At 32.4% G+C, this 27,761-nt stretch overlaps 1 protein-coding gene across 2 annotated transcripts; it reads left to right on the plus strand.

The window, feature by feature from the left end:
• The first annotated feature begins 695 nt into the window (after window positions 1-695).
• Window positions 696-27,761, plus strand: LOC124362062 (protein tumorous imaginal discs, mitochondrial-like). 2 transcript variants are annotated; one of them, XM_046816228.1, is made up of 9 exons: window positions 696-935; window positions 7,137-7,357; window positions 8,327-8,569; window positions 11,045-11,213; window positions 11,817-11,948; window positions 13,333-13,526; window positions 14,972-15,188; window positions 19,361-19,472; window positions 27,375-27,513. In XM_046816228.1, the coding sequence occupies exons 1-8, from the start codon at window positions 764-766 to the stop codon at window positions 19,459-19,461; spliced, it is 1,449 nt and encodes a 482-aa protein (XP_046672184.1). In that variant the 5' UTR covers window positions 696-763; the 3' UTR covers window positions 19,462-19,472; window positions 27,375-27,513. The 2 variants fall into 2 exon arrangements, with proteins under 2 accessions (XP_046672184.1, XP_046672183.1); XM_046816227.1 differs by lacking the exon at window positions 19,361-19,472 and having other exon boundaries at window positions 697-935; window positions 27,375-27,761.

Below are 27,761 nucleotides of genomic sequence, written 5' to 3' on the forward strand. Positions count from 1 at the left end.
GTTAAATAAATAATTAGGAGATAAAATACGGTGAAACTGAGTATTGCATTTTTGTATTGAGTTTATTAGAAAATGTTTTTACAAGTTTCTCATAGACCATTAAAATACTGTATTAAACTCATTACTCAAATCTGGCCGAGTATTGCGCGTTATACGTGAGTAATATAACATAATGATAAATAGAAATATATGTTGCTTGTGTGTGTGTGTGTGTGTGTGTGTGTGTGTGTGTGTGTGTGTGTGTGTGTGTGTGTGTGTGTGTGTGTAATTATTTCAATAAACATTGAATAACAGAAAGTACTTGATCTATACGAGATGTTTTAGGTTTATATATGGTTGTAAAGGTTTAAAAAATGTGGTTGTATTTTACATATAGAAGCCTACGATATGAGCCAACTTGTATTTAAATGAAAAACGCTCAAGTCTAATGTTATTATACTGTATAAAATACTATAGTGAAAAATGTAAATATCGCGAGATCCTTCAGTTCCCTTCCTGTTATGAGATCGTCATCATGAGTTTCTTTAGGATTATGTTTGCCTCTATATAGAAAAGCCACCTTATATATAAATAAATAAATATATATTCATATATATATATATAAGGATTATATATGAAACACCATTTCCTGATGCAATTTAAAGGAAAATTTCACAATAAAATGTTATCAAAAAGGCTTTAAAGATGGCCGCCTCCTTGTCGTCTGTTTTTCCTTTCTTTCATATACCTTCAATGAATTAGCCGACTGTAGTAGGTTGACAACATGGCATCAAGGGGTTTGGTTAAATATTTTAGTGTAAAACATTGGAATTTAGTTAGTATTAGTTCAACTGGAAAATTTTCTTTTCGAGCTCATCACAATTGCCATTGCGGGCAGTTATTTGGTTCTGCAGTTATTCTTGCAAGTTCTAGATGCATACTACCGGACAATCAGGGTAAGTCACATCAGCTGATTTTTAGACTAGGGTAAGGTTTTTAATGTCTGTAACTATATTATTGACATAAAACAATATTATTGATAGACGGATTTTAAAATATTGTTTTTCTTCACCTTGATTGGTTAAAAACATTATACTTGAACTTAACCTTGTATTATACTGTAGCCTACTCTTTTAATTAGACTAGGTTAGGCCTACATTTAAACTGCTTAACCCTAAGCTAGTAGTCATTAAAAACCGTGACTATTGGGACCCAGTTTTATTTAGTTAAACTTAATACTCTTGGGCTTAAATGTTTGATTTAGCTACTTCACAATATGTGTTGTTTTATTTGTGTTCTAAAAGAAAAGACTGCAGTATAATAGGCTAAGTGTCAAACAACCAAATTATCGATATTCATGATTATCAAATCATTGATATTCATAATTATCAAATCATTGATATTCATAATTATCAAATCATCAATATTCATGATTATTAAATCATCAATAGGGTAGGGTACGATAAGAGGGCCCAGTTTTTTATATCGAAATTGGCAAACTATATTATTAAATCACAACCATCGAAATAATCAATCAATACTGATTAATTATTTTGAACAATTAACTTAAATAATCTATATCAACATCTCTATACACTTTCAAATAATGCTCGTAATGTAATATTTCAATTTTATACAAGTAACTTGATTATTAAAAATGGCAGTCTATTTTATAAAACTTCAGACTTTGCTCTGAAGGATGAGACATGTTTTTCGTGACTTCAACATGTTGGAATCGTACCGAAAACCCCATTATGAGAAATTTGTGGGAAAGAAACAACTGTAACTTTGAGAGGAGCAAATATCTCGTCTTCAGTTTTCCTAATTTTTTTATATAATTTTATATAATTTGGTTGATCACTGTAAATATTAAATTCATATTTTAACTTACAACATATGATTGTTATTGAGGACTATAGATACTTTATATTGATTGATAGTCTTGGATTTGAGATGCGAATATTAGGTATTGATGATTACATTCTTCGATATAAAAAACCAGGTCCGCTCATCCTACTCTTCCCCATCAATATTAATGAGTAACAAATCCTCGATATAACTACATAAACCATATATTATGTTATAGGTATTTAAAATTACATTATAGTTAGGCTGTTTTTGTATCTTAAAAAGTAATTTATGGTGAATAAAATACTATTTAGGTTATATGTATTTATAAAATCTAACAAATGAAATAGTATAACATTTACTTTTTACTATTTTTAAGGATAAACGTGTTCGACACCTTGATACAAAACATTTGCATCGCCATTGTTCTTGCGGTCATTACAGATGGGCAGTATTAGTGTCGGTAACAGGTTAATCAGTGATAACCTATTAACTAACAGGACTCTGTTATTTCAGTAACAACTGGGCTGAATGATTTGGTGGTCTTTTAACGACTTTCTGGTATTAGGTTACTCTGTGACCAGTAACTGCCGAGACAATTTCACACAAGCAATGAGACTAGGAATGGAAATATTATGCTATGGAATGTTATTAAGCGATATAAGTAGGTTTAGATTAGGTTGTCATAAATATGTTACTTAGTAGCCTAGTTCCAGAGTTAAAGATAACCATTACAAGTGCTCAAGTGATATGCTCTTGAATTTAAGTACTATCTCAAAATTTGTTTTTCTTTTTTTACTAGAAATGCGGGGTGGCATCACTGAAGCTTACTCCATGATGGTCAGGGGCATTGTCGATCGGTACTTTCCTGATCTCAGATTATCCAACTTCTTTATTGTCAGATCACATTGGATGATCTGGGATGTGATCTGAGATTGGGAAAGAACAAATCAGAAATACCATTTCAGTAACAGCATGATGCTAATACCATGATTGGGTCGGTGGGTAACATAAACCACGGTAACAGGTGACCTGAACGTAATACCTCAACACTTTATTTCTTAATAGGTTATTGACAAATTACAATTACAATTTTGCCTATTTTAAATAAAAAATAAAAATCTTGTATGGTAGCACAGCTTTATGAATATTTTGTAAATAGCAATTTGCTGTATACTTTCTAATTTGGTTTCAGACCCAAACATTCTACTGTAGATGCAATAGAAGCAATAGTTGTATTTATTCTCAATGGTTTTGAGGATAATCTTGTCAGTTAAAGTCTGATCGACTTGATAAAAACAAAACCTTATTAAATCTAGTATTAGATTGAAATCAGAAATCAGAAAGTTTTATTCATGAACATCAAGTACAGAATAAATGTCAACTATTCATATAAAATCAGATAAAAATAGTTAATGATAATACATGGTTATGTGTTTCTTTAAAGTTCTTTAGCACAGGTCAAAAACTCTTCTAGGTTGTAGACAGGTTCCCCTAGCAACCAAGTCTTCAGTCTTCTGTTCAGAATGTCTGGGCATCTTAGGTTGGAGTAGATTGTAGATTTTTGCTCCTGTGTATGATGGTTTTTTTTTTTTAGAAAAGAAGGATTTTCTGGGTATTGACAGAATGAAGTCTCGGGCATGTCTAGTTTAAAGGCCGTGCAGATCACCATTTTTGGGAAGTCCTTTTTTCAAAGCATTTACAATGACCTCAACTACAAAAATAGCCACAACATTCAATATTTCTATTGGTTTAAAAGCTTGCCTGCAACTATCTTGCCATTGGAGGCCAGCCATGGTCCTGATAGCTTGCTTTTAAATAAGCAAGATATGCCGAAGGTTCTTTGCTTCCTCCCCATAGAATCACTCCATATCTAATGTGTGATTCAAAGAGTGCATGGTAGGCTATCTTTGTGGTCAGTTGTGTGCTTAGAGCTTTGGTCTTTTTAATAAATCAAGGACGTATTGAATGTCAGGCACAATGAGTAATATTGGTGTCCTATTAAAAGCCTGTTGTCAAGAATTACTCCAAGATGCTTTGTCTGGTTGGATGTTACAGAAATGTTGTTGTCCTTGAGTTTACCCAAAATCATTTGAGTTGTTTTTCCTTTATTAAAAACAAGGTTGTATGCTATACAGTAGTCATGAGCCATGTTAATCACTATATGTGTGGCAATTTACAAAGCTTTAGCATTTTTATCATTGGTTAGCAGAATGGTATCATCAGCAGACATGATTGTTATAAGGTTCCATGAAAATTGAATAAATATTTCAATAGTTTTAATTTGAACAGGTTTTGATGTGCTATTGTACTAACTTCCAATTTCTGTTACGTAATTTCCATTCTTCTGTAACTAAGCAGCTTAAGAGTAAGACATTTAATACTGTTGAAGAGTATTTGGACTGTTATATGCTGGATATTGTAATCTAAATTTGTTTTATATATGACAATGCCTATTTTAACTTGCTTACTTAATGGAAAATAACATTTTTGGTTCTTGAAATAACAGTACAAACTTCCCACCTCTAGCGGCCATTACTCAAATATCATACATATGATTTAACTTTGTTTGAATTAATTTGGAACAATAATGTCGAACTTAATTCATTTTAGACTTTTAAGATTGTATTATAATGAAGCAATATTTTTTTGTGTAAAAGAAATATAATTATACGCATTTTAGATTATAGAAAATAATACAACTTTATTTTAACTAAGTTTGAGCAGTGTAGTACTTACAATTACTTTAGAGAGTAAACATGTCTGACAGCATTTAATTAGTTCTAATTGATATTTGATTCCATTCGAGTGTTAGGTGCTTATCATACTGCAGTCTAGAAAAATGCTTATAATTAAAATAAAACAGAAAACAATTACATTTAGGTAGCGTTAAAAGTTATTAAAACATCTTAACAAGTCTTCAAACACTAAAACGCTTGTCGCGCTATGACAAACATGACCAAAATAACAAAGGAAAGATAGTGAATAAACTTTGTCACATATAGGATGTTTAAGTAATATAAACTGTACGTTTCTGAAAATAGCTTAACATTTGGGGTCAAATATTTATTTTGTGTACTCCAAGTTAGGTATAAAATGAAATAATATTTCTGTAAACTTTATGAGAATAACAATATTTCGGATGTTTGCCATGTTCATAATGTTAGCATAATTCAAAACCCTTGTTAAGATATCAAGCATTTTTTTTTTTTTTAATTGGAAGGTTGCAAGATTTTATCTTTTATCTATAACACAAAGCTTAACTAGTTGTAACTCAAAACGGAGCTATTACCACAGTAGATCAAGTAAGCAGGGATGTAACTAAGCAGGGGGAAGTGGGGGCTCATGCTCTAAGTGCCAAAATTTGAAGGGAGTAAAATTGGCAAAAATGAATAAAATAATAATAATCCATAAAATGTGCAACTAAATTGGAAAATAACGTAACAACTGCAGTTATCAGTTATGCAAAAGTGTACATTGAAAGATATTATATATAAAATTAGTATTTATTCAATTCAAGCAGATTATAATTAGTCAAAAGGAAGAACCATTAACTGAATAGAAGTATGGTCAAATGACCATTAATTAGTATTAGTATTTGCGGTTCATACTAGAGTTACAATTAGATACTTATTTTATTTAGAGTGTACCACGAGGTTCCAATTGAGTACTCGTCCATTGAAGTTGGTATTTTGCTCCTGGGAACTCGTTGACGTGTTGCAAATCTTGTTTGTTTCTGGTACAAGTTAGAATAGAGTTAACTGACATGACAACTTAGCCAGATTCTATTCAGAATTTCTACATGGACTTACTGAATTGACCTTTTCACAAATAAAACATCACTGTAAGAACAATGTAACTAACATTATTATGACACATCTTTTTTGTCTTAGCTGATAATGGGATGCTGTTAGTTAGATGGTACATATTATATTTCTTGTAATAGTTAATACTATCATTTTCTGCATTTACATTTTTCTTTTGATTATACGAGGGTAATTCGGATAGTAAGGTCCGATTCGTGTTAACTAGACAAACCGTAAGCGAGCAGGGAAATGCGCATGCGCCCTGACTCCCGGTATGCATTGCGCGCAGAATGACGCCATTTGCAGTGACATCGTTGTAGTCTGATGTTGTCTGTGCCTTTTTAAAATGTTTAAAACTATTGAACGTCCCGTCGACTGTGAAATACGGTCTGTGATACGGTTTTTGACAGCAAGGAACGTTTCAGCAGCGGATATTCATCGACAGATAAGTGAAGTGTACTGTCCAAATGAAATGAGTAACAGCAAAGTGCGGAAGTGGGTGAGAGGTTTTAAAGATGGACGGGAAAATGTCCATGACGAACCACGATATGGTCGGCCGTCAGTGATCACCGGAGATTTGGTGATAGCCGTTGATGAAAAAATTCGTGAAGATCGGTGATTCACTGTTTCTTCATCAGCAATAAAATTTCCAAACGTGAGCACGTTGTTTAAAATTGTTTTTGAAATTTTGGATTTTTGCAAATTGTGCTCACGTTGGGTTCCCAGTCTCCTTACTGAGGAACACAAAAAGAGAAAAATGGGTATTGTTCTTGAATTTTTGATCCAATATCATCAGAAAGGGGATAACCTTTTAGACCACATTGTGACGGGTGACGAGACATGGGTTTCCCACATAACCCCAGAAACGAAACGCCAGTCAATGGAGTGGCGTCACTCGACATCACCGGTTAAAGTGGTTAACAAGACTGGTTATCGTCGCAGGCAGCCGACTTCTATGACACCGGCATTCAAAAACTTGTAGATCGTTATGATAAGTGTTTACACAAAAGTGGAAATTATGTAGAAAAATAGTGATTGATGTCAGGAATCAAATAAAACAAGTTTTTTGAAAAAATATGGTGTGGTTTTTTAAAATAAAAAAACGGACCTTACTTTCCGAATTACCCTCGTAAAATGGGTTGTTTTAGCATATTTGTCTTTAATATTTCTTATAAAATGGAGATGTGTCTTTGAAAATGAAGTAAAATTTATTCAGCATTATTAATGATATCTTAAAAGTTTATTTTGGACTCCCAGATATCATAAGAGGATTTCTTTATGTGAGGGAAAAGCCTAAGACCCAGCACTTAGTTCCAAAAAAGTTTGCATCTCTCTTACTTGTATTTAACCTTCAAATCTCAGGTTTGTGGAAAAACCATTAAATTTGTGTAGGCTCTTGTTCTCCAATATCGCTTGAACTCAGTTATAAGCCCCTAGGAATTTTTCCTCGTGTTACATAATGTGTCATAGTTTAATAACAAGCTAACAATGTTTCTTTTACAGCATTATCCGGATTTGGAAATCAAACAAGTCAGAGAAAGTTCCATACAAGTAATCGTTTGTTGAAGAAAAAAGACTACTATGAAATCCTTGGAGTCTCCCGAAATGCTTCTGCCAAAGACATTAAGAAATCCTACTTTCAGCTTGCCAAAAAGTACCATCCTGACACCAACAAGGATCCTGATGCTGTAAAAAGGTTCCAAGAAGTTTCTGAAGCTTATGAGGTACTATTATAGCATATTAAACTTGTTATAACATTAGCCCTAGATATCAATAGCGTGTATGAACTAATAATTTATAAAATGTTTTAAGATGGTAATTTTTAATGTACATTGTTTTTGAGAGTCAAACAACTTCGCTGTCGTCAAATTCAGTGTGACATGGAGGGTATGTAAATTTCATCAACATGTAGTTACTTTTACCACCACCACCACCACCACCACCACTAAAAAACAAGTAAAAAAATCATTTTTTTGGATAGTTTATGCATAATGTTTTTATGATAGATACATCTTAAGTTTATAAATAAAACAATATAAAAACTTATTTATAAATATATTTTTCTAGTTTGATAAAAAAAGCCTTCTCTTAAAAATGTGTTAATGTTGTTTACTGATGAATCAATCCATTAAATGTCAAACAATCAAATATAATTATTTTTGTTGGGTACATGATTGATATTAAATTATGTTATTTGATTATTGTAATCAAAGCAGTGGTTAACAATGCATCCAATACATTCAGTTGGAATAGAAATGTGTAATATAAAGTGTCGACATGCATGGGGGAGGGGGGGTTGGTTGTGTCTTGAAACCAACAAAGTACGGGGACACTCCTAAGCACTAAAAGGTTTAAACATAGTGTTCATTTAAAATTTTGTTACATTTAAATAAATAAATATTGTAGTTTTTCTGTATTCGCAAAGTTAACTGCAAAGCATGTTTTATTCATAGAGTTATCTGCATAATTGTGGATGAAGTGCTGAATGTTTTAAAATGAGACTTTAAAAAAAGTTGTTGTAGTGAGTGAATGTGTCTGATCGGAGACATTACTTTTCTTTTAATGTGCTTGAGATCATTGAGTGTATGATAACAACACATAAACCAATGATAACACAGTTAGTTCTATGCACTTGTGTTTGGTTATTGTTTGATTTATTTACCTTCTAGAGTTGTAAGCACATGTGATTGTAGGTGCTGAGTGATGAAGGCAAAAGAAAAGAGTATGACTCATGGGGAGCTACATCGGAACAGATGGGTATGGGAGGACCTCCACCAGGAGCCAATCAAGGATTTGGTGCCCAACATTGGCAATTCCATTCTTCAATTGATCCAGAGGAACTATTCCGCAAGATCTTTGGAGAAGCTGGTTTTAAGGCAAACAACTTTGGAGAAGAGTTTGCTGATTCCCAATTTGGTTTTGGAGCAGCTCAAGAGGTTAGTTAATTTGTAAATAAAATATAACTTTCAGATTATTTTAACTACAATGTTTTAAAGTAGCATGCTTATTATATGAGTAGGCCCCTTTGTTTCACAATAAATATGAAATTAAATCTAAAAACTATTGAAAATGGGAGAAAGATAGAAAAGAACAGAAAACAAGGGTCGCTCTGAAAGTTTTTGAGATATGATGAGTTTTCTGTTAGAGTTACCAAACCTTAACCCAAAGAAAAAAACCCTCAAACAACAATGCACTTTTGAAGTCGAATCTTTCCGCTCCTTAAAGCACTCACTCTCTTAATTTTTGGAATGGAGTCATATTATTTATGAACCTCATCATCACTTTTGGCTTCTGAATAGCAAAGACCACCATGCATTTGTTTTTTCAGATTGAAGAGTAACCAAAAGTCGCACATAGTGACAACCAGTGAATAAAGGAGTTGCTCCATTGTTTTTATGCCATTTTCGGCCAACAACTCCAAAGTTTTTGTAGCTGTGTGAAAAGAGGGCATTGTGTGGTGCAAAATTAAACCTATAACATTCAAGTGCTGAAGAAATTTTGGAAAGCGATATTTGGTATACCAATTTGTTCTGACAGTCCTTTGTCTTTTTAGCTTAATAGCCTTCACCAGTGTCATACTTCTGAAGAAAACAGTGTACATTACTTTCTTCATTGATCATTGTTGCTTGATCATTTCGGGTACAGCTTGTCTTCCAACATCCAAACGTGACTCTCCTCAAGTCTGCTGGCTGATTCACACTCAGCTTTTTACTTGTCTGTCAAATCGTGAAGTGCCCATCGAGACACAACAATCAAGCTTTAGCAGCCAACAAAAGAAAACTGATAATACATCAAAAGCAATCTGGCAATTTAATTGTTAAAGAAAGGAAACAGCTAAAATTGACAATGAATGGCGAACAATCAAACAATCCACAAACAATTGCTGACCATATAAATCTGTACTTTACTACCATTGCATCCAAGGTATTGGTGAGCAACACTCAGCACTCCAGAGCTAACCTGCTAGTGGTCCAGGAAACAATCATCTATAAACTTGCCCATTTGTCTTGCACAAATGAGGAAGGAGTAAAAAAATAAAATTTATATATTTAAGCCAAATTGTGTTCAGGAGTGGATGAGATCTCTACTATAAAAATCAATCATTATTGTGACGAGCTAAAAACACCTCTTGTTATTATAATCAACAAATCTGTAATAACTGGCCATTTTCCAACAGGTTTAAAAGTTGCAAAAGTATAACCAAAATTCAAGAGTAGTTACCACATGGAGGCAAGCAACTACCGACAAATCTCACTAATTCTTCTAATTCCACTTTCTCTAAAGTAATTGAAAGTTAGTTTTGAAACAGCTTATGGATAACTGTGAGCAGAATAACCTACTCACAGAGTTACAGCATGGCTTTGTTAAAAAAGTCAACCACCACAGCTATAACTGAATTGAACAAAGTGAACTAACTACCACCACAATGCTTGACTTCACAAAATATTTTTATTGCCTGGCACAAAACTTGACATTAGTAAACTGCAACATCTTCAAGTAAAAGGAACAGCTTGTAAATGGTTTAAAAGCTATCTAGAAGGTAGGAGTCAGCTGTTCGTGATTAGGCACACGTCGAATGAAAGAGTACATGTAATAAGATCTAAATTTCTACCTATCGCAAGGGGTACTATTAACTAACGTGGCTTCTTGGCCGATTCATATACACAGTCAAGGAGTTCCTGGACTGGAGTAGCCAATAGAACACTACTGGACTTATTATTTACATTGATTTAAAACCTTATTTAAAACTTGTTATCTTGACTCAACACTGTACTCAATGTGTATGTGATTAAAGAATGAATTGATTTGATTTGTTTTTTTGATTTGAGGAGTGCCATAGGAGTCAGTTTTGAGTCCAGTTTTATTCATAAATAACCTGATCAGGTTTTTAAATGAACATTGTTCTGCACTTATGTTTACGGATGATCTAACACTACTCATAGTTGGAAACACATCTGTGTGCAAGAAACTCATGTATTGCTTTTAATATGGCCTACCAGTTCTGTCATGCTAATGACTTACCCTTGACAAAAACAAAGCAGCTAACGTTTGGCAGAAGAAAAGAAGAGATCCCAACACTACCTGATGTTGAATGAACACCCCAAGCAAAACTTTAAGGCATGGCAGTAGATAATAATATTTCATGGTCTAACCACATTGATGTTGTTTGTAAGAAATTAAACACTGTATATACGTAATCAAGAGAATTGGGCACATCAGCCATTTGTCCACAGCAATAACTGTATACTACTCACTTTTTAATTCTAATTTGGAATACAGTATAGTCATCTGGGATTGTACTAATGAAGGAAACCTACAGCGAATTCTGGTAGCAAAAAACCATAATCTGGAAAATCCATAATCTGACTCATCTTAATGAATATATATCAATTACTGTGTACTGATTATAGGTGTCTATGAGGCTGACATTCACTCAAGCAGCAAGAGGGGTCAACAAGGAGATCACTGTAAATGTGGTAGACACCTGTCCCAAGTGTAACGGGTCTCGTACCGAGCCAGGGACCAAGGCTATCCGCTGCCATTACTGCAGTGGCACTGGCTTCGAGACAATATCAACGGGTAAGGGAAAAATTCCATTTCCATAGATTCCATAGATCAGTAAACATGTCACATTTAGTACATCTAAATTGGTTAAAATTTACTGCTATCATAAACTTAAGTAAAATACATTTTGTTTTGGAAACTAAATAATAATACTAAAGTGTTAGTTTAATGTTAGGTATTTAAGAATTTATCCACCGAATGAAATGTCCAGCTCATAAGGGAAAATTTAAACTAAAAAAGTAAGTTTGTTTAATTTGAAAGGGTAGGGCATTGAACAATTTTATAAAAGAATATTTAGGCCCTTGTTCATATATTTTTAGACTATTTATAGGGTATTGCTATATAATGTGTGTAATTCAATATAAGGAGATGGAAAATTTGTAAACTATAATTATTAAGCAAATTAGTATATCTTTAAAAAATGTTTTAAAAACTTCAAAAATATAAATACATGGAGGTGTCAACATTTTATGAGTTACTCAAAAACCCTTTACATAATAATTCATTTCAGTTTAAATGGTGCATTATTCGGTCGTAATACAGATCCTAATCTATGATTTCTGTTTCACAATAAAAATACATATTTATTAAACTTGTAACTAACTGATAATGTTGCAGGGCCGTTTGTGATGAGGTCGACTTGCCGTTACTGCAATGGAACTCGCATGCTCATCAAGTTTCCTTGTACCGAGTGTGAGGGCAAGGGAAGTAACGTTCAACGTAAGAAAGTTGTGGTGCGAGTTCCTCCAGGTACAGTAATTATTGTTAGTACTGATAAAATTCTTGAATGGTTGTGTACTTACTAAGAGGAAACATTAGTCAGCTGCCAGTCGCACATCTGAGGGTCCGTTTTTATCACGGAGCTAAAGTTTCACCCTTTGCACTCGGATTCAGACTTACGTAATAGTCCTTTTAAGCTCTTGGGGCCGCTATGGGTGGCCATGAATGTTCTCTGTATCAGATCGGAGATTTACGACCACGTCCTGTTCCTGAGCTCATTCTTAATTCACGCTCTCACGTTTTTCCTGTTCAGCTCGTCAAGCCACTATGTGTGGCCCACTGTATTGCACAGTTATAGAATTCAATCCTTATCCAGTTGTGGCTGGAAAGTGCTGCAGTCTCTCAGCCAAATAAGGAACTAAATTAATATTTCTCTTATTGGCAGCACACACCATAGTTTAGCGTTATTTTTATCTGAGTGTCAGTGCCACTGTAGCTGCTATAGTATAATACTATACATTTAAAAAAATACTTATGCATTTGGTGGAGCCAAACCTTAAAATATGGAAGCGAGTTTATATTCTGTTGATATTAGTGACCTACTTAAGACTGATTGTATTTTTATTTTGCAAAGCTGAAACCTACTAAATTTTGTAAGATTGCACTTCAGTCCCAGTCATTTAAAGAGCTGAAGGTCAAATAATGTCATTTAAAACAAGTAGAAGTGACGTACATGTTACGCAAGCGCTGAGTGTTGACGTAGAACCCAACTGGTCACTAGCTGTGGTTCGCCGAGCTGAGAGGACAATCTGTAATTTAACCTGAGCTGAGCAAGAAACCACACTTAATAGCCTGCTTAATGCAAAGGGTTAAAAATGCGTTATCAAAAGGAACTCATCTCAGATCTGTGCATTTTTAACTTCAGAAACTTACATTGTAGCATCTCAATGGTAATGAAAGGTTAAAAATACAATTCTCTGTAAATACTAATGGTTTATATTCAGTATGGATTTTGTCATAAGGAAGTCCATTAAACTGAATTATAAAGATTCCTACCCATCATACCATCCTGGTTGTATAAATTATTTTGAAGTGATATTTTAAGAGTCTCATGAATATAGCACTATAGGTAACCGCTTACAAAAAGACATTGGGCGATTTCAGTTCATGCAGGGTAGGGTAAATACCCCTTTACCGCTGTGATGCTGCCCTCTCCCAGTATCCCCACCACTGGATTGGCACTAGCCAGTTTATTGTATTTACTGTAAATTTAAGAAGATTAAATTAAAGTTACTGTTTTACAAAGAAAATACTGAAAAATAATCAATAGTTCTGATCAAATGATTTCTAAATAATTGTGTTTCAATTTTCTTCAGTGATAAAAAAGTCAGCAAGCTTTTTTTTTCTCTGGCAGGAGTTGAAGACGGGCAGACAGTTAGGTTACCAGTGGGAAACAAAGAACTGTTTATCACTTTCCGAGTGGACAAGTCCGACTATTTTCGCAGAGATGGACCAGACGTTCACACAGATGCTGAAATCTCCTTGTCCCAGGCAGTCCTGGGTGGCACCATCAGGATACAAGGGATATATGAGGACCACACTGTGCAGGTAATGTGTTTACAATCCTCCAGCTCTAACTCTAGTAGAGTTTCAACACAAAAGACCTTGATTTTTTGATGACATTTGTTGAAAAATTCAACTTATGGCAATGGAAATGGGTTTAACTTCACCAATTTTTGCATAACTGTTCTTTATCTAAAAATAACTTGAAAAACAGTAATAATAATTTTACTGCACTAATGTAAATATAGTACTAAAATTTAATGTAGTCCTTTTTCTAAAAGCCAATTCCTTCTCTTCTTTTCTGAATTCATTTTCTTGCTCTACAGTATTGTGCTGCCCTCGTCATAGGAATCACAAAGTAATGTTGCTCAGGATGTAAAACACTACATGCTCTTAATACAAACATGTCTTTTTTATTGTGAGTATTATAACACAAAAAAGAAACACATACACATTTTTATGAAAATCCAGGTGCCTAACAGGTGAAAATAAACATACAATGCTAGTTATCAAATGTTGCTTTGTTAAAAAGCTCATGTAATATATATATATATATATATATATATATATATATATATATATATATATTATATATTTTCAAAAAAAGGAGTGCATATGTATGTGTGTATATATATATATGTATATATACATACATATACACTCCTTTTTTTTGAAAATTCAGGTGTCCTGACAGGTGAAATTGAACATAAAATGCAAGTAATCAACTATTGATTTGTAAAAAAAGCTGATATATAATGTGTAATATATATATATATAAAATATGTATATAAAATATTATATATCACATGATATATGTATATAATGTTTAAATGATATAAACTATACATTTCTGGAAACAGCATACAATTTTTGGTCAAATATACACATTGGTTTTTTTTAGAAAGTAAAAAAAATTACTAAAACGTGTTTCTCTGTTTCCTTTTGAGAGAAAAATTATGTATGCAAGTATGTGTATGTAATTATGTTACATTTGGAGTATTGTTTGTAGTTAAAATAAGCTTTAGAAAAATACATTTTTTTTTTTTTTTTTTTGCCTTTGGCGCAGTGTAGCGGGTACTGCGGTTATCGCAAGATAACCAGATCAAGCAACGCCGAGCGTGGCCGCTGTTTGGATAGTTGATCGCTGAGCGATCCTGTCCTTGCAAGCGGCCCGCCTGCCCGGCCATTGGTGGTGATTCGGAAGTCACCTTTAAGCCGTTGGTCCCCAGGTTAAGTGTTAGAGAGGGCTTCTTAGCCCTAACTTCGCCTGGTAAAATAAGACATTCTTTACTTTTTTTTTTTTTTTTTTTTTACATTTCCGGGTACTTTAAAAACTGTGCTACTACAGTAAGTTTGCATGCCACTTCTAGAGTTAATTAACAAATTTCAGGAGAAAGTTGTCAAAGTAGATCTAAAATTACAGTATGATTTTATAAAATTGAATTCCCGTTGAAGTAAGGTAGTATCACTCAGTAAGCAATTACTTGCAGATATCACCAGGAACATCATCCCATACAAGGCTGCGGTTGAGCGAGAAGGGGCTGAAGAAAGTGAACACAACGAGTGGCTACGGAGATCACTATGTCCACATTAAGGTCAAGGTACCCAAGAAGCTAACGGAGAAGCAGCGAGCACTCGTATTGGCATACGCGGAGCTGGAAGATGACACACCAGGAATCATTCGTGGCATCACATACAAGAAAGATGGTGAGTAGCCTTCATCAATCATTATGTCAAACATATTTTAAGAAAAGAGATTATAAAAGGATACAGATGTTATTGGCAATTGAATTAGGATTCCCAGATTGGTCTACCTTATGTTTTTTCATTTATGAAAACATATTTTACACTCAGTTGAAGCCAAAATGTTGCCTACCATTATTGTAATTGAAATAAAAAGTTTTTTCACACATTTTTTGATTATTCAGGTAAAACCATGGTTTTAAAAGTCAATGAGGTATATTACTGAAATGGTTTTGTTTGTTATAATGTTTTATCTATAAATAAAAAAGTACTAATGTTTTTGAAGAGCAGAGTTTTAGCATCATTAGTTTTCTGACTAATAACTTAACAATAACACTGTGTGTAATATTTTTATTATAATTTATATGAATTTTAGTCCTAGAAGAATGGAAATACTCATATATTTCAATGTTGCTTTTTAATAAAGATGTGATATAAATTCCGTCACTATAGCTTTAACCTTGAAACTGGCAAAGTCTTAGTTAACAACACATTTTTCCTGCCATGAACTGGCAGAGTCGTAATTTGTGATGCATTAAACATCATCTGCTGTTTATGTCATCTTTCAAATCTTTATTCAAATCATAATAAAAGTTATATCATTGTAATCTGCAGATTCTGTGCTTTCTTTTAATGTACTTACTGTTACACATAAAACATTTCTTTATATTTTATTAGCTATATGCTTATAGCCAAGTCTAAAGTTTTATCTTATATAAATGAACATTAGAGAAAACGTATAAAAAGAAATGTTTACTGCTTCATACAAGACTTAGTCAGTCTCTTTTGTTTACCTTTGGTACAAATCTCCCTCTTCAAAAGTAAAATTACACAAACATTTCAAGGTCATTATTTCCACACAGGAAGTGTTGAGCTGTTGCAATATTTGTTATTACATCTTCCAGTTTCTTCATTATCAGAATCGTTTTCACTGTCCTCTGTTACTGTTGAAGAACAAGCTGAAGAACATTATTTATATTTTCAAATTAAAATTATTAAGCTCTTGTAGGTCTACTACAACATTGTTAATTTGTTATTACATTGCATATATTATTCTGAACACCAAACATGTTGACAAAGAATACAAAAATAAAAACAAATTGGACTAGAAATTCAACAAAAATAGTTTTTTTTTTAATTTTGACTTATCTACTTTTTAAAACCAATCTAGATAACAAGGATAGCCAGATAAACAAGTATGGATAAACGTGATTGTACTGCACAGTTTTGTTAACATGTTTTCTTGGTAACAATCAAATTGTTCCCAACATTAACGTTCTAATATTTTTACCAAATTCAGCATTCGGTTTTCTTATTCTCAAATTCACAAGCCAAACTTCAGTTGCATTTCTTGATCTGATTGCAGCATATACCAAAAGTCTGTTGAATGGTGTCTTTGTAAAATGTTATGATATATGTTACGTCTGTCCTCATACGCAGAAAAGGTCATGTTTAGGGACCTTACATATAGAGTGTACCGCAAGGGTTTGTACTTACTCCTGTCCTTTTTAATGTGTACATTACTGACATTTCAAAAACATAATTTAGAAAGTTTATGTGTGCTGATGTTTAACCCTTATATACAAGAATACTCAACCAACTGAGCTGGTTGGTCAATCACCTAAAATCTGTTAGCTCAATTTTAAACCAACAAAAATGGAAGTTTGCTGTTTCCACTTGAACAACAGCTTGGTCAATCTGAAGGGAAAGATCATTCTATTCGATGGAAGAGTACATCTCAACAGCGTGGATGAAGCAAGACTTGTAGAATATTCATTGTTTTACAAAAATTGTAACATTGCACTGACGTGCCAATGTAGTTGTGTGGAATATTTTCTCGCAAAATAAAATTCTTATTCTCATTATACATCCTTTGATGGTGTTGAGATCAAGCATACCAAGCAACACCCTCATGACTATTGTATTGATCAGTTGATTTGTCAGTAAAATGCAGTATAAAAAGTTGTATTTTAATTTGGTACCACAGTTTTAGTACAGTTTTGTAGTAAGGTATTTTCCTATTTGGATAAATAATGTTTGTTAGATTTATTTAATTTATTTTGATTACTGATAACACATAAACATGTTTATATGGGAGTAAACATGTTTATTATTCTTCACTGGAATCTTTACAAATACCAGTCAAAAGTATTGAAGACAGCTGATCATGCAAAGACCATTAATAAAACAAATTCAGCACTTGGATCTAAGAATATTCTTTTCGTATATGAGTATGTAAGAAAGCATAAACAATTACCAACAATAATTAATTGAATCGGCACATACTAAAAGGGCCTCAGTCAAAACAACCTACTTTTGAGAAAAACAAAAAAAAAACTGTTTCTAGAACATAGAATTAATAACAAAAATAAATAAAAAATACCACACGGTAGGACAGGTATTGGTTAGTATTTTTGTAATAAGAAAACATTTTTATGAATTATTTGTATTTACAAAAAAAATCTTGAAAGTGTCAGACTTAGGCCCTTTTAGCATGGAACAGGGTTTGCAATGGAATAATTGAGTTCAAAATCGTACTTTTGGAATATTTTATTAGTTAAAATGAGGCCAGTTTGCTTTTATATGAATATAAGAATATACAGAAGTAATATTTTAATTAACATTATGATCATAAACAGTTTATGAATCATCTTCAGGAATGAATGTCCCCAGATTGGGAAGAATTGTTCAATTTTGTCAAATCGCTTGGTGTCAGTAAAGGCTAAAAACATTCTTGCCAAAGAATTATTCTTATTTAGCCCCCCGCAGTTGTCGGAATACACATGAAGCTCTGTGTACTGCGATGAGACCTTCTGTAAGTAGTCATATACAAACGAGCATACCTCATTGGGGCCTTTCTTGGCAGTACCCTCATGATACAGATAGATTACTGCATCATTCTTGTTTATGTCATGTATGCAAAACACACTAGTTGACAGCTGGCGAAGATAGATAGAATGTCTCTTGGACTAATAATGCGTGTGACGAGGTCCTTTTAGCACAGAATTGTGAAGCTATCCTCAAATACTTGGTTTCCATAGAGAACTTAATTTTCAATTTTTGTGACTGAAGCCCTTTTAGCATGTGCCGATTCAATTGATGTAATTATTAAATTTTCAACTGATTGCAACAAATTTAGTTTTGTTGTTAAATTTGCTTTTGGATACTTTTAATTGCCGTCATTTTGAATTGGAAAGCTATAGTATTTATTTACATTTTTGAAAAAATAAGACAGAACAAAAATATCCTGGAAGTTGTACCAAACTCTTGTAGTTTTTTTCTTTCCAACAAGTGTCGTACTTTGCATTAAGTCAAACAATAAAGTTAAGAATGGCAATTCTCTGTTCTAAAAATATACATATATTTATATATATAATTGGTTTTAACAATTTATTTGTCTTAAAAAACAAGTTTTCTGTTAAAACGTACTAAATATATAAAATATTTTTTAAGCTTTTAAATATATGTATACTAGGATTTTATTTTTTTTTAATTTTAGTAGTCATAAAGGGCAAGGAGGAAAATCTATTGTTGTGAATAGATTCTTAGAACTTATAATTCTAATAAAAGGTAAATTTTAACTTCAAACTATGCTCCCTCCTTCGCTAATTACTACCAATGTTTTGTTTATTAAAGAAACCTAAAATACAAACAACTTGTTATTAATTTGCTTAACTTGTTTGTACTTTGGTTTGAAGCTTCAATTAACTTAAGATTTGTTGTAAATGTTTGTTGAGTTTAGATGATGTAATGATGATTATAAATACTGATGATAGACTGTATGTTAGTTTGGGTCACATACCATGGCTGTTTATCTATCACAATGAGGTTCTTGTATTGAAAATATCCACCAACTATAAATTTTATTCTAAATTGAAATTGATTTAAACGAATACTTAGCTTTATCATTCCTTTATGTGCATCAGAAACCGATGTAAACCTTTATTGTAAATATTTGTCATAGAATAAAAATTCCGCATTAACTTGTTAGATCACATTTTAATGTGAAATTTTTCTTATTGTAGTCTAACACAGTACAAATATTTTCCAAATCTTTTGTAGCATAACTTGTAAAAAGTTTCTGACAATAAATTTTCTCATTGGCTATTCTAATTAAATTTTTCATTTTGTTCTAGGAAACCCTAACATAGATGAACAGCCAATGGCAGGTTCTGAGCAACAAGTATCGAAAGATGAAGGATTTTTAAAGAAACTTAAGAAAACTATTTTTGGATAATTTGTTATTCTGTAAGTGTTAGTAAAAATAAAGTAAATGTTTTATTTCTATTTATGAGTATTTAAAATTAAACTCCTTCTATATACAGTACAAGAAATATTAAGTGTGGTTTAATTATTATAACACGAGTGAGTGTTTAAATAGTCGTATTAATATTAATTTAAGAGTGGCGGGTTGTCTAAAAATAATTTTCTAAGTAATTTTGAAGCAATTCTGGCTGTTTAAACAACTTTAGTGGTTCAATATGGTTTTGGTACCTGAGGTTTTTAAGTACTAACAATTGATTACTTACTCAACAAAATATTTTTATACATGAACCTAAATACAGACACACTAGATAGAATATATGATACTAATGCTTGCAATGACGGTGGATGTCTTTTTTAACTTTAGCTCTAGGCAGATTGAATCTAATAATTAGCAAGATTTGTCACAGTGTACATGACTATGTTGATTGGTCATAAAAAAGCTCATTTGTTCTTACAATATTAAAAAGTGCAATTTACAAAAATATTAATAACAAAAACTTTAACACTGGTATTTTTTGCAAACTCATCTAAACAGTCACATTATATTAATATGACATGTGCATTTGTTTCCATTGACATCTTAAAATTAATTCTTTATTCTCAGATTTGTAATGTGTTTGAACAATTAATTGTGAAATGGTATTGTAAGTGAGTATTTAAGGCATGGATCTCCAAATAGCATAATTTGGGTTGGTAAGCAAAACAGGTGCAACAAAACATTTATAAAAAAAATGTTTGCCAGACATTTGTTTATTTTATTTTTTTAATACTGGAGAGACAACAAAAGGTTTAGAAAACACGTTTATTAATTTTTTATATGGCATTATTGTACAAGTATGAAATGTGAGGGGATGTGTTTGGTAGAATATCTGACCATCTTAGGTTGAACATTTATCTTCTAATTGTGAGAATACATTGTAAGAATTTATTAAGTATTTGTGAGGACTAACTCAATATGTAAATCTGATAAACTTCATGAATTGTGTGTGTGTGTGCGTGTGTGTGTGTATGTATGTATACATTTTGAAAATATAGGGTATATACTTTTGTTCATAAAGTTACTAGCTGATTTGTGACATTATGTTAGATTTGTGAAATAAAGATTTATCTTCTACATCAAAGGAGCATTTAGTACCAATTCTTAGTATTTAAGTATATAGTTATATGGAACTTTGCAGATATTGACAGTTATATTGAAAAATTATAAAAGACCAATTAGTTAGTACTTAAGTTCCATTCCATCTTAAAGTACATATGAAACTATGAGAGAACTTTCGGCTAATAATACGAGGGCCATCCGGAAAGTAGTACCCGTTTGTGAAATAAAGACACAGAAGTAAATATTAACAAATATAAACATTTTTATTGAAAAGAGCATACCTTAAACTACTTCTCCACATAATCTCCAAGCAAATTTAAGTATTTGTCATAACGTGTGACGAGTTTTTGTATTCCAGCGTCATATTCCTCCGCCGCCAGCCGATTGAAATACGTAGTCACGCCTTCTTTAAGTTCTTCATCGCTGTCAAATCTTTTTCCCGCCAAAAACTCTTTAAGTTTTGTAAAGAGATGAAAATCTGAAAGGGCCAAGTCCGGGCTATACGGTGGATGGTCGAAAATTTCCCAATTGAATTACTGCAGAAGTTGTTGTGTTATCCCCGCTGCATGAGGCCTGGCATTGTCATGGAGGAGAATGACGCCATCAGACAATAGACCTCTCCGTCGATTTTGTATTGCCTGCCGTAATTTCTTTAATGTTTCACAATACGCATTAGCGTTAATAGTGTCTCCACGGGCCATAAAATCAATAAGCAGTACACCACGTCGATCCCAGAAAATGGTTGCCATAAGTTTCCTGGTGGACAGAACAGTCTTGAATTTTTTTGGTTTCTTTGGTGAATGAGTATGATGCCACTCCATTGACTGTCGTTTACTCTCAGGTGAAGCATAACAAACCCACGTTTCATCACCAGTAACTATGCGATTCAAGAACGTGTTTGCTTCATCAGAATAACGTTCCAAAAATGTGAATGCAGCAGCCATACGCTTGGTTTTGTGCTCATCTGTAAGCATGCGAGGGACCCACCTTGCACAAATTTTTGAATTATGCAGATGGTCTTTGACAATTTCATGAACAATTGTTCGAGAAACATTAGGGAAATGTTCACAGATGTCATCAATTGTGACGCGCCGATCGTTCCTCACGAATTCGTCTACTAACCTCAGCAGTTGATCTGTAATGACAGATGGTCTCCCTGAACGCTCATCGTCGTGTGTGTTCCCCCTCCCCAAGTTGAAATTACGACACCAGCGCCGAACAGATGACTCTTCCATCACATTGTCTCCATACACTTCCTTTAATTGGCGATGAATATCACAAGGTCAAACGTTTCTTGCGTTGAGAAATTTTATTACAGCCCTCACTTCACAACTGGCGGCGTTTTCAATTTTTTTAAACATTATGAACTGCCACAGAAACAACACAGGCAATGCTAGCGTCACAGAACACAGAACGCGGCGGAAACGGGTACTACTTTCCGGATGGCCCTCATATTATTACCTGTTTTACCCAAGATTTTTGAAGATGTTGTTTTGAAACAAGTAATACCTTTTTTTGAAAACTGGTTTGGTTTTATAAGGTGTAAATTGACAACACATATTTTTAGATTGGTAACTGTTGCGTTGAAGGTCTTGGACAGATCACAGAATACTATTGGTATGCTCTGCAATAATTCCATGGCTTTTCATTGTGTAAGCACAATGGTGGTTGAAAAGTTATGGTTTGAATGATGTTGTAATCTTATGGTTTGCACCTTATTTAGAAAATTGATTTCAGCAAGTTGAAACAATTTGATGTGATAGTACCAACTATTATTCTGTATGTAAAAAAATTGAATGTGGACTCCCTCAAAGATCAAAAGTTAATCCATTCTTGTTTTCGACAAACATTAATCTTGACTCCAATTTAATATTATTTGCAGACATCACTGCATTAATTAAAACAAATGATATAGATGATTTTATTTTGAAAGCAATTGATGCTGTTATTAATATTAACCAATGGATAAATTCAAATTGATTTTAAATGTATTAGTAAGTATGTAAATGAAATAAGTGAACCCTGGTTTATTGTGCAACTCAGAGTGATGAAAATTAATGATGCATGAAAATATTCATTACATGCACTAAGAGTTCATGCTAACAGAAACTCCTTATCCATTGTCCAATACCACAAATTACATTTTTTACCTTAGGAAACATATTGCTTTGCCATAGTTAAATCACAGTCAACTGTTTTATTAATAAAAAGCAATAAAAGTAAATAAATGTTAGTTTCAAATTAGTTAGGTCACTTTAGAAAAATTGTTAAAATGGCTTAATCCTCAACAAACAACTTGAAATTTGCCTTAACAACATTTAAATTGTGAATGTTGCATTTATCTCCAGTTCACCTTCTTCTTACTGCAGTGTCTGAAGTCTGGTGCTGTCACAACTTGATTCCTGTAATTCGAAGTCCAAGTCCAATCATCTAAAGAGACCAAAAACGTCAGTGATGACGAAGCTCTCTTCACTCCGAAGGGTATTAGAGCAGGTGTCTTGGGAGCCAGACTTAGAGCTAGCTTTAGCTTTAGCCTAGGCAAACTGGCAACTGTTTTTCAGACTGAAGTTGCAGCCCTTGCGGAATGCGCAAGAATTAACGTGGAAAGAGGCTACAAAGGTAAAACCATCTACATTAACTCGGACAGCAGGGTTAACTATATTAACTACATTTGCTCTGCAGGCCTTGGCCAACCATGACTGTATATCAAAGACAGTATGGGAATGCCATAAGGTCATGAAATTACTGGTGAAAACCATGGGCATAGAGGAATCACAGGTAATGGAGGGGCAGACAGTTGTGCTAACTTAGGAGCCAACTCTTACTGGTCCTGAACCAACGTGTGGGGTTTCCTATAACTTAGCACGGAGATCAGTTGCCAAGTGAGTGTTTAACAAACACCAAGAACACTGGAGGAGAACTGAGGGGAACGTACAAGCAAAGCGGTTGCTCAATGGACAACCAAGGAACATTGCAGCAGATGCCCTTAGAATGAGTAGAACGGAGATCTGTAATACAACTGATTTTATTAAATGTCGTTGGATATTCCGAAGCAAACTGAACAGAATAGGTATTCTAGTTTAGAAAACATTATGCAGGGAAAGTGGCAAGGCTGATGAAACAGCTGAGCATGTCATATTTGAATGTCCTGGATTACAGAGCAAACACTGAAAATGCCTAGGTTTTCTTAGGCATACTGATTAGGGATTGGAACAGGAAAGCATTATTCAGATGTCATGGTTTTGTAAAGGCCTGGAATTTGACATAGCTTAAACCTGCACAATAAGCTAGATGGCTGAGAAACAATTAACAGGCCCAGGAAACCTGGTCCTCTGTTATAAAAAAAGCTCTCTTCAGACTCCCAAGTATGTAAGGGTATCAGTTTCCTGAAGATTTGCTAAGGGGAAGGTGAACTGGAGCAAAACTCATTCATAGCTACATAACGTCTGCATTGCTATCAAACTATAAAGAACACTTATATTGTTGTTATGGCTAAAATTAATTTAATTAAGTTAAAAAAGTCATTAGTTTAACAATAATGAGTACACCTTTACTTTTTAATATATCAATAATTTCATTTCAAGTTGTTAATGGATGATTCATATTTTAGAACAAACCTGGCATAATAACTCAACTCTAAATAATAAAAATTATAGATTTGTAATTTAAACTTCTCTAATAACTTACTAAGAACCATATAATTAAAACAATTTTTATAGTTTTATCCGATCTAGTTATTGTTATCTTTTAATACTGAATTTAGTGTTTTTAGGCTGTCTTTTACAAACAGAAAAAATCTTTCTATTTATTTGAAACTTTCTATTTATTCACCCATCTATCTCTGTGTTGTATCTTTAATATTTTAACAAATTTTTATAACTAATTTACAAAAGTTTTTAAAAATATTTATATTCAGAATTAATATTATATATCAAAATATTCTAGTAGTTAATTGTGAACAAAGTTTTCCAAATATATCTAAATTTACAGAAAACAAGGATTGCATATTTTACAAAAAAGTCTGTAAATCACCTAAAAATAAAGTAGCGGTTAGAGAAAAATCAGCTACCAGTTCTGTTGGTATGAGGGTTAAAATGAAATGTCACGTGACCTTGTTCGAAATATTTAACTTATATTCAAGATAGAATCCAAGATAGCCACCAAAACTCATTATTGGCCAAATTGTTGTATGGACACATACGGCTAATTCTGAGTCACCAAGGTTTTCCTTATATTCAATACTTTATGGACAAATCAACCTTTTATGGCTCTTCACAGGTTATAAAATAAAACAATCAGCTGATCAAAGTGTAATTCTATAGTAATTTGTAGATTCTTATATCATCAAAGGTCTAATTGGGTACTGTCCTTAGGTTGTATATGTATATAATTTTATTAGGCGAAGTGATAAATATATCCAGAACAATGGATTGAAGAAGAATTAAAAATGAGTACTTCTTACATACCGTTGTCTTTACAATAGTACATACATGAGTATACAACGAATCAACTATGAATATCAACATTGAAAATACAGCACAACAGTAACATTTTATCAAGTGCATAAGTCAAATTAATAAACTTTTAAACGAACAAAAACTTCTTAAAAATTATCAATACCCATTTTGAACTAATATATACTGGAATTTTATTTATCACAGACTAACTTCATTCATCTAACAACATTTAAATCATTAAATACTGTTTCAAAACTGTTTTGATTTCAAACTGTGAAAAAGTTTTTTGTGATGTACACTTTGTAGTTATAAATAAAGAAAACTCCACCTGAAGATGTATTTGTAATTGACCTGAAATAAATGTTTTAAATAATCACTGCATGGTTTGGCAACTTCAGGATGTAAGTAATACTGTTTTTCTTCATTTTTCTTATTAAGTTATAAAATTTCTCTTTCTTGTATTATTATTATTTCTAATTATAGGAAATATATACTTATTATTACCAATAATAGTAAGTATATAATTGTTTTATTTTCTTTATAAAACTGCTATAAGTGTTTTTCTTTGATAAACATGTTGGGGCTATATTTGTGAAATGCAAGGTACATACATATGGTTTTTCCCGGACATTTGCCGGACATCATGATTTTTTTGTTTCACTGAACGATGACAAATGTCCGGAAAAATCCTGTTTCCTTCAAAATCCTTCCATCGTCAAAAATAAACTTCAAACAATGAACACATATGGTAATGATAATAAAACAGATTTTTATTATCAACAGATATTTATTATGTAAACTAAGAAAGTAATGGTCTGCAAACTAAAACTACTCATCTTTGTGTTAAAAGCACATATTTTTTCTTTGTATGGAATTTATAAAACAATAAATGACAAAATTATTACTATAAAAAATTGAATGTAACTAATTATTTAATAAAAATTTTTTAATGTTAATACAGCACGGACAAATTTAAAAAGAGATGATCTGTAATGTGGTTAAATCTGTAATTTTTAAATTAAAATAATTTGAAAAACAATAATGATCTTTTAAGGGACAAACCATTAAAAATACTTCTTCATATTTTAAATTTATACTTTAGTTGTACGCATGGATGTAGATTTATGTATATATATATATATATATATATATATATATATATGCATTACTATATAAAAATTAATTGTTGATAAAAATAGTTCAATTAGGGTTTCTTTCTTTACCCTTAAAATGAATAGACTATAGAGTAATAGATGTATCATTTTGTTGGACTTGAGAACTTGCCACTGTATTGATAATGTACGTATTTCACGAGTAGCAAATGAAGGGAAGTGTACAGTCAGACTGTCATCCATCACTCCAGCTCTCTGCCCTCGGTAATAGACTTTCACTCACTTTGATGACCCCTACTCTACTTTTCCCTCAAGACCTTTTTCTTAAAGCTGCTCAGTAAAATCAAATGAGTGTAATTTACTTGGAGGGAAAAACATTTTACGTTGAACGCACAGAATGAGTGTAAGTTTTTTCTATAAGTTTTTATTACATTGTAATGACAGAAGACATATTGTACAACAGATATTTTCCTATTGTCTATAACTCAGTTTACACTCTGAAATTTTAACATTTATATCATCAACCATTTTTATTTGAGCCTAATTAAAAATAAAAATATGCCTAAATTCCTTATATAAATGCCTCCAATTTCATGTAGAATGATAAAAATATTGTTTCTCCTTTATCTTTAATCAAGGAAGTTATTTTAAAGGGCTATGAATTTAACACAAAGAAATATTTTCCAAACTTAAAGTTTGGAAAATGCACACTTAAAAAATTTTCCTTGTTAGCCATTCAATTTTAGTCAAGATTTTGCAAGAGCTGCAACCATGGTGGCAACTACGTAACGGCTCAGTAATTTTAATATTGGTTTTAACAATATTTATCTAAAAAGTGTTATGCATCATGAGAAAGATGAAAAACAAAGAAATCAAATATATATGACCAAGCTTATAAAATGTAATACAATTTTTTTAATTCTAAATTTTGCAAACTCAAATTTTACATACAGTACTCTCAAAAATGTTTTTTTTTATATATTTACAATGGGTTTTTGTATGTATAAGTAAATATACTATAAATAATGTAATGTTTAAATTTTCTTATTTTTCTCTTAAGGAATATTAGGATGTACAGATATATTTTTTGGAACGTGTATAAAAAAAAAAAACAATGGCACTATGATAAAATAGCAAATACCAATCAGTTATCTAAGGAACAAGAGACTAAAGATCACACCAAATGAATACTAACCAACTATATTTATGGTTGCAGGTAGTAAACTTTGCTATGAAGGGTCTGATAATGATCTCTTAAACCAAGTGCGAGAGGCCATCAGTGACCCGGAGAAGACTTCAGCATCCGTTGAACCGGAGAAGATCGGCAAGAAAGTGTCGGACAATGTGGAACACCACTCTTCCGACACTAAACGTGGCGAGTTGAACTGAGTTCTTATTCTAGTGACAAATAGCAAATATTTACCAACGTTAGATGATAGTTGATCGTCTTTAATATTACCAAACCCCATCAAATTCCATGATCACTATTAATAAAGAAATGTTAAGTCTATTTTGTTAACTTGATCATTAGCAATGTCTGTGTTATTTTTTGTATTTAAGTCTGAACTTTGCATACGTTATGTTAATAAAGTTGGCTTAATTA

The sequence above is a fragment of the Homalodisca vitripennis genome, chromosome 5, assembly GCF_021130785.1.
Source record: "Homalodisca vitripennis isolate AUS2020 chromosome 5, UT_GWSS_2.1, whole genome shotgun sequence".
In the NCBI taxonomy this organism is placed as follows: domain Eukaryota; kingdom Metazoa; phylum Arthropoda; class Insecta; order Hemiptera; family Cicadellidae; genus Homalodisca; species Homalodisca vitripennis.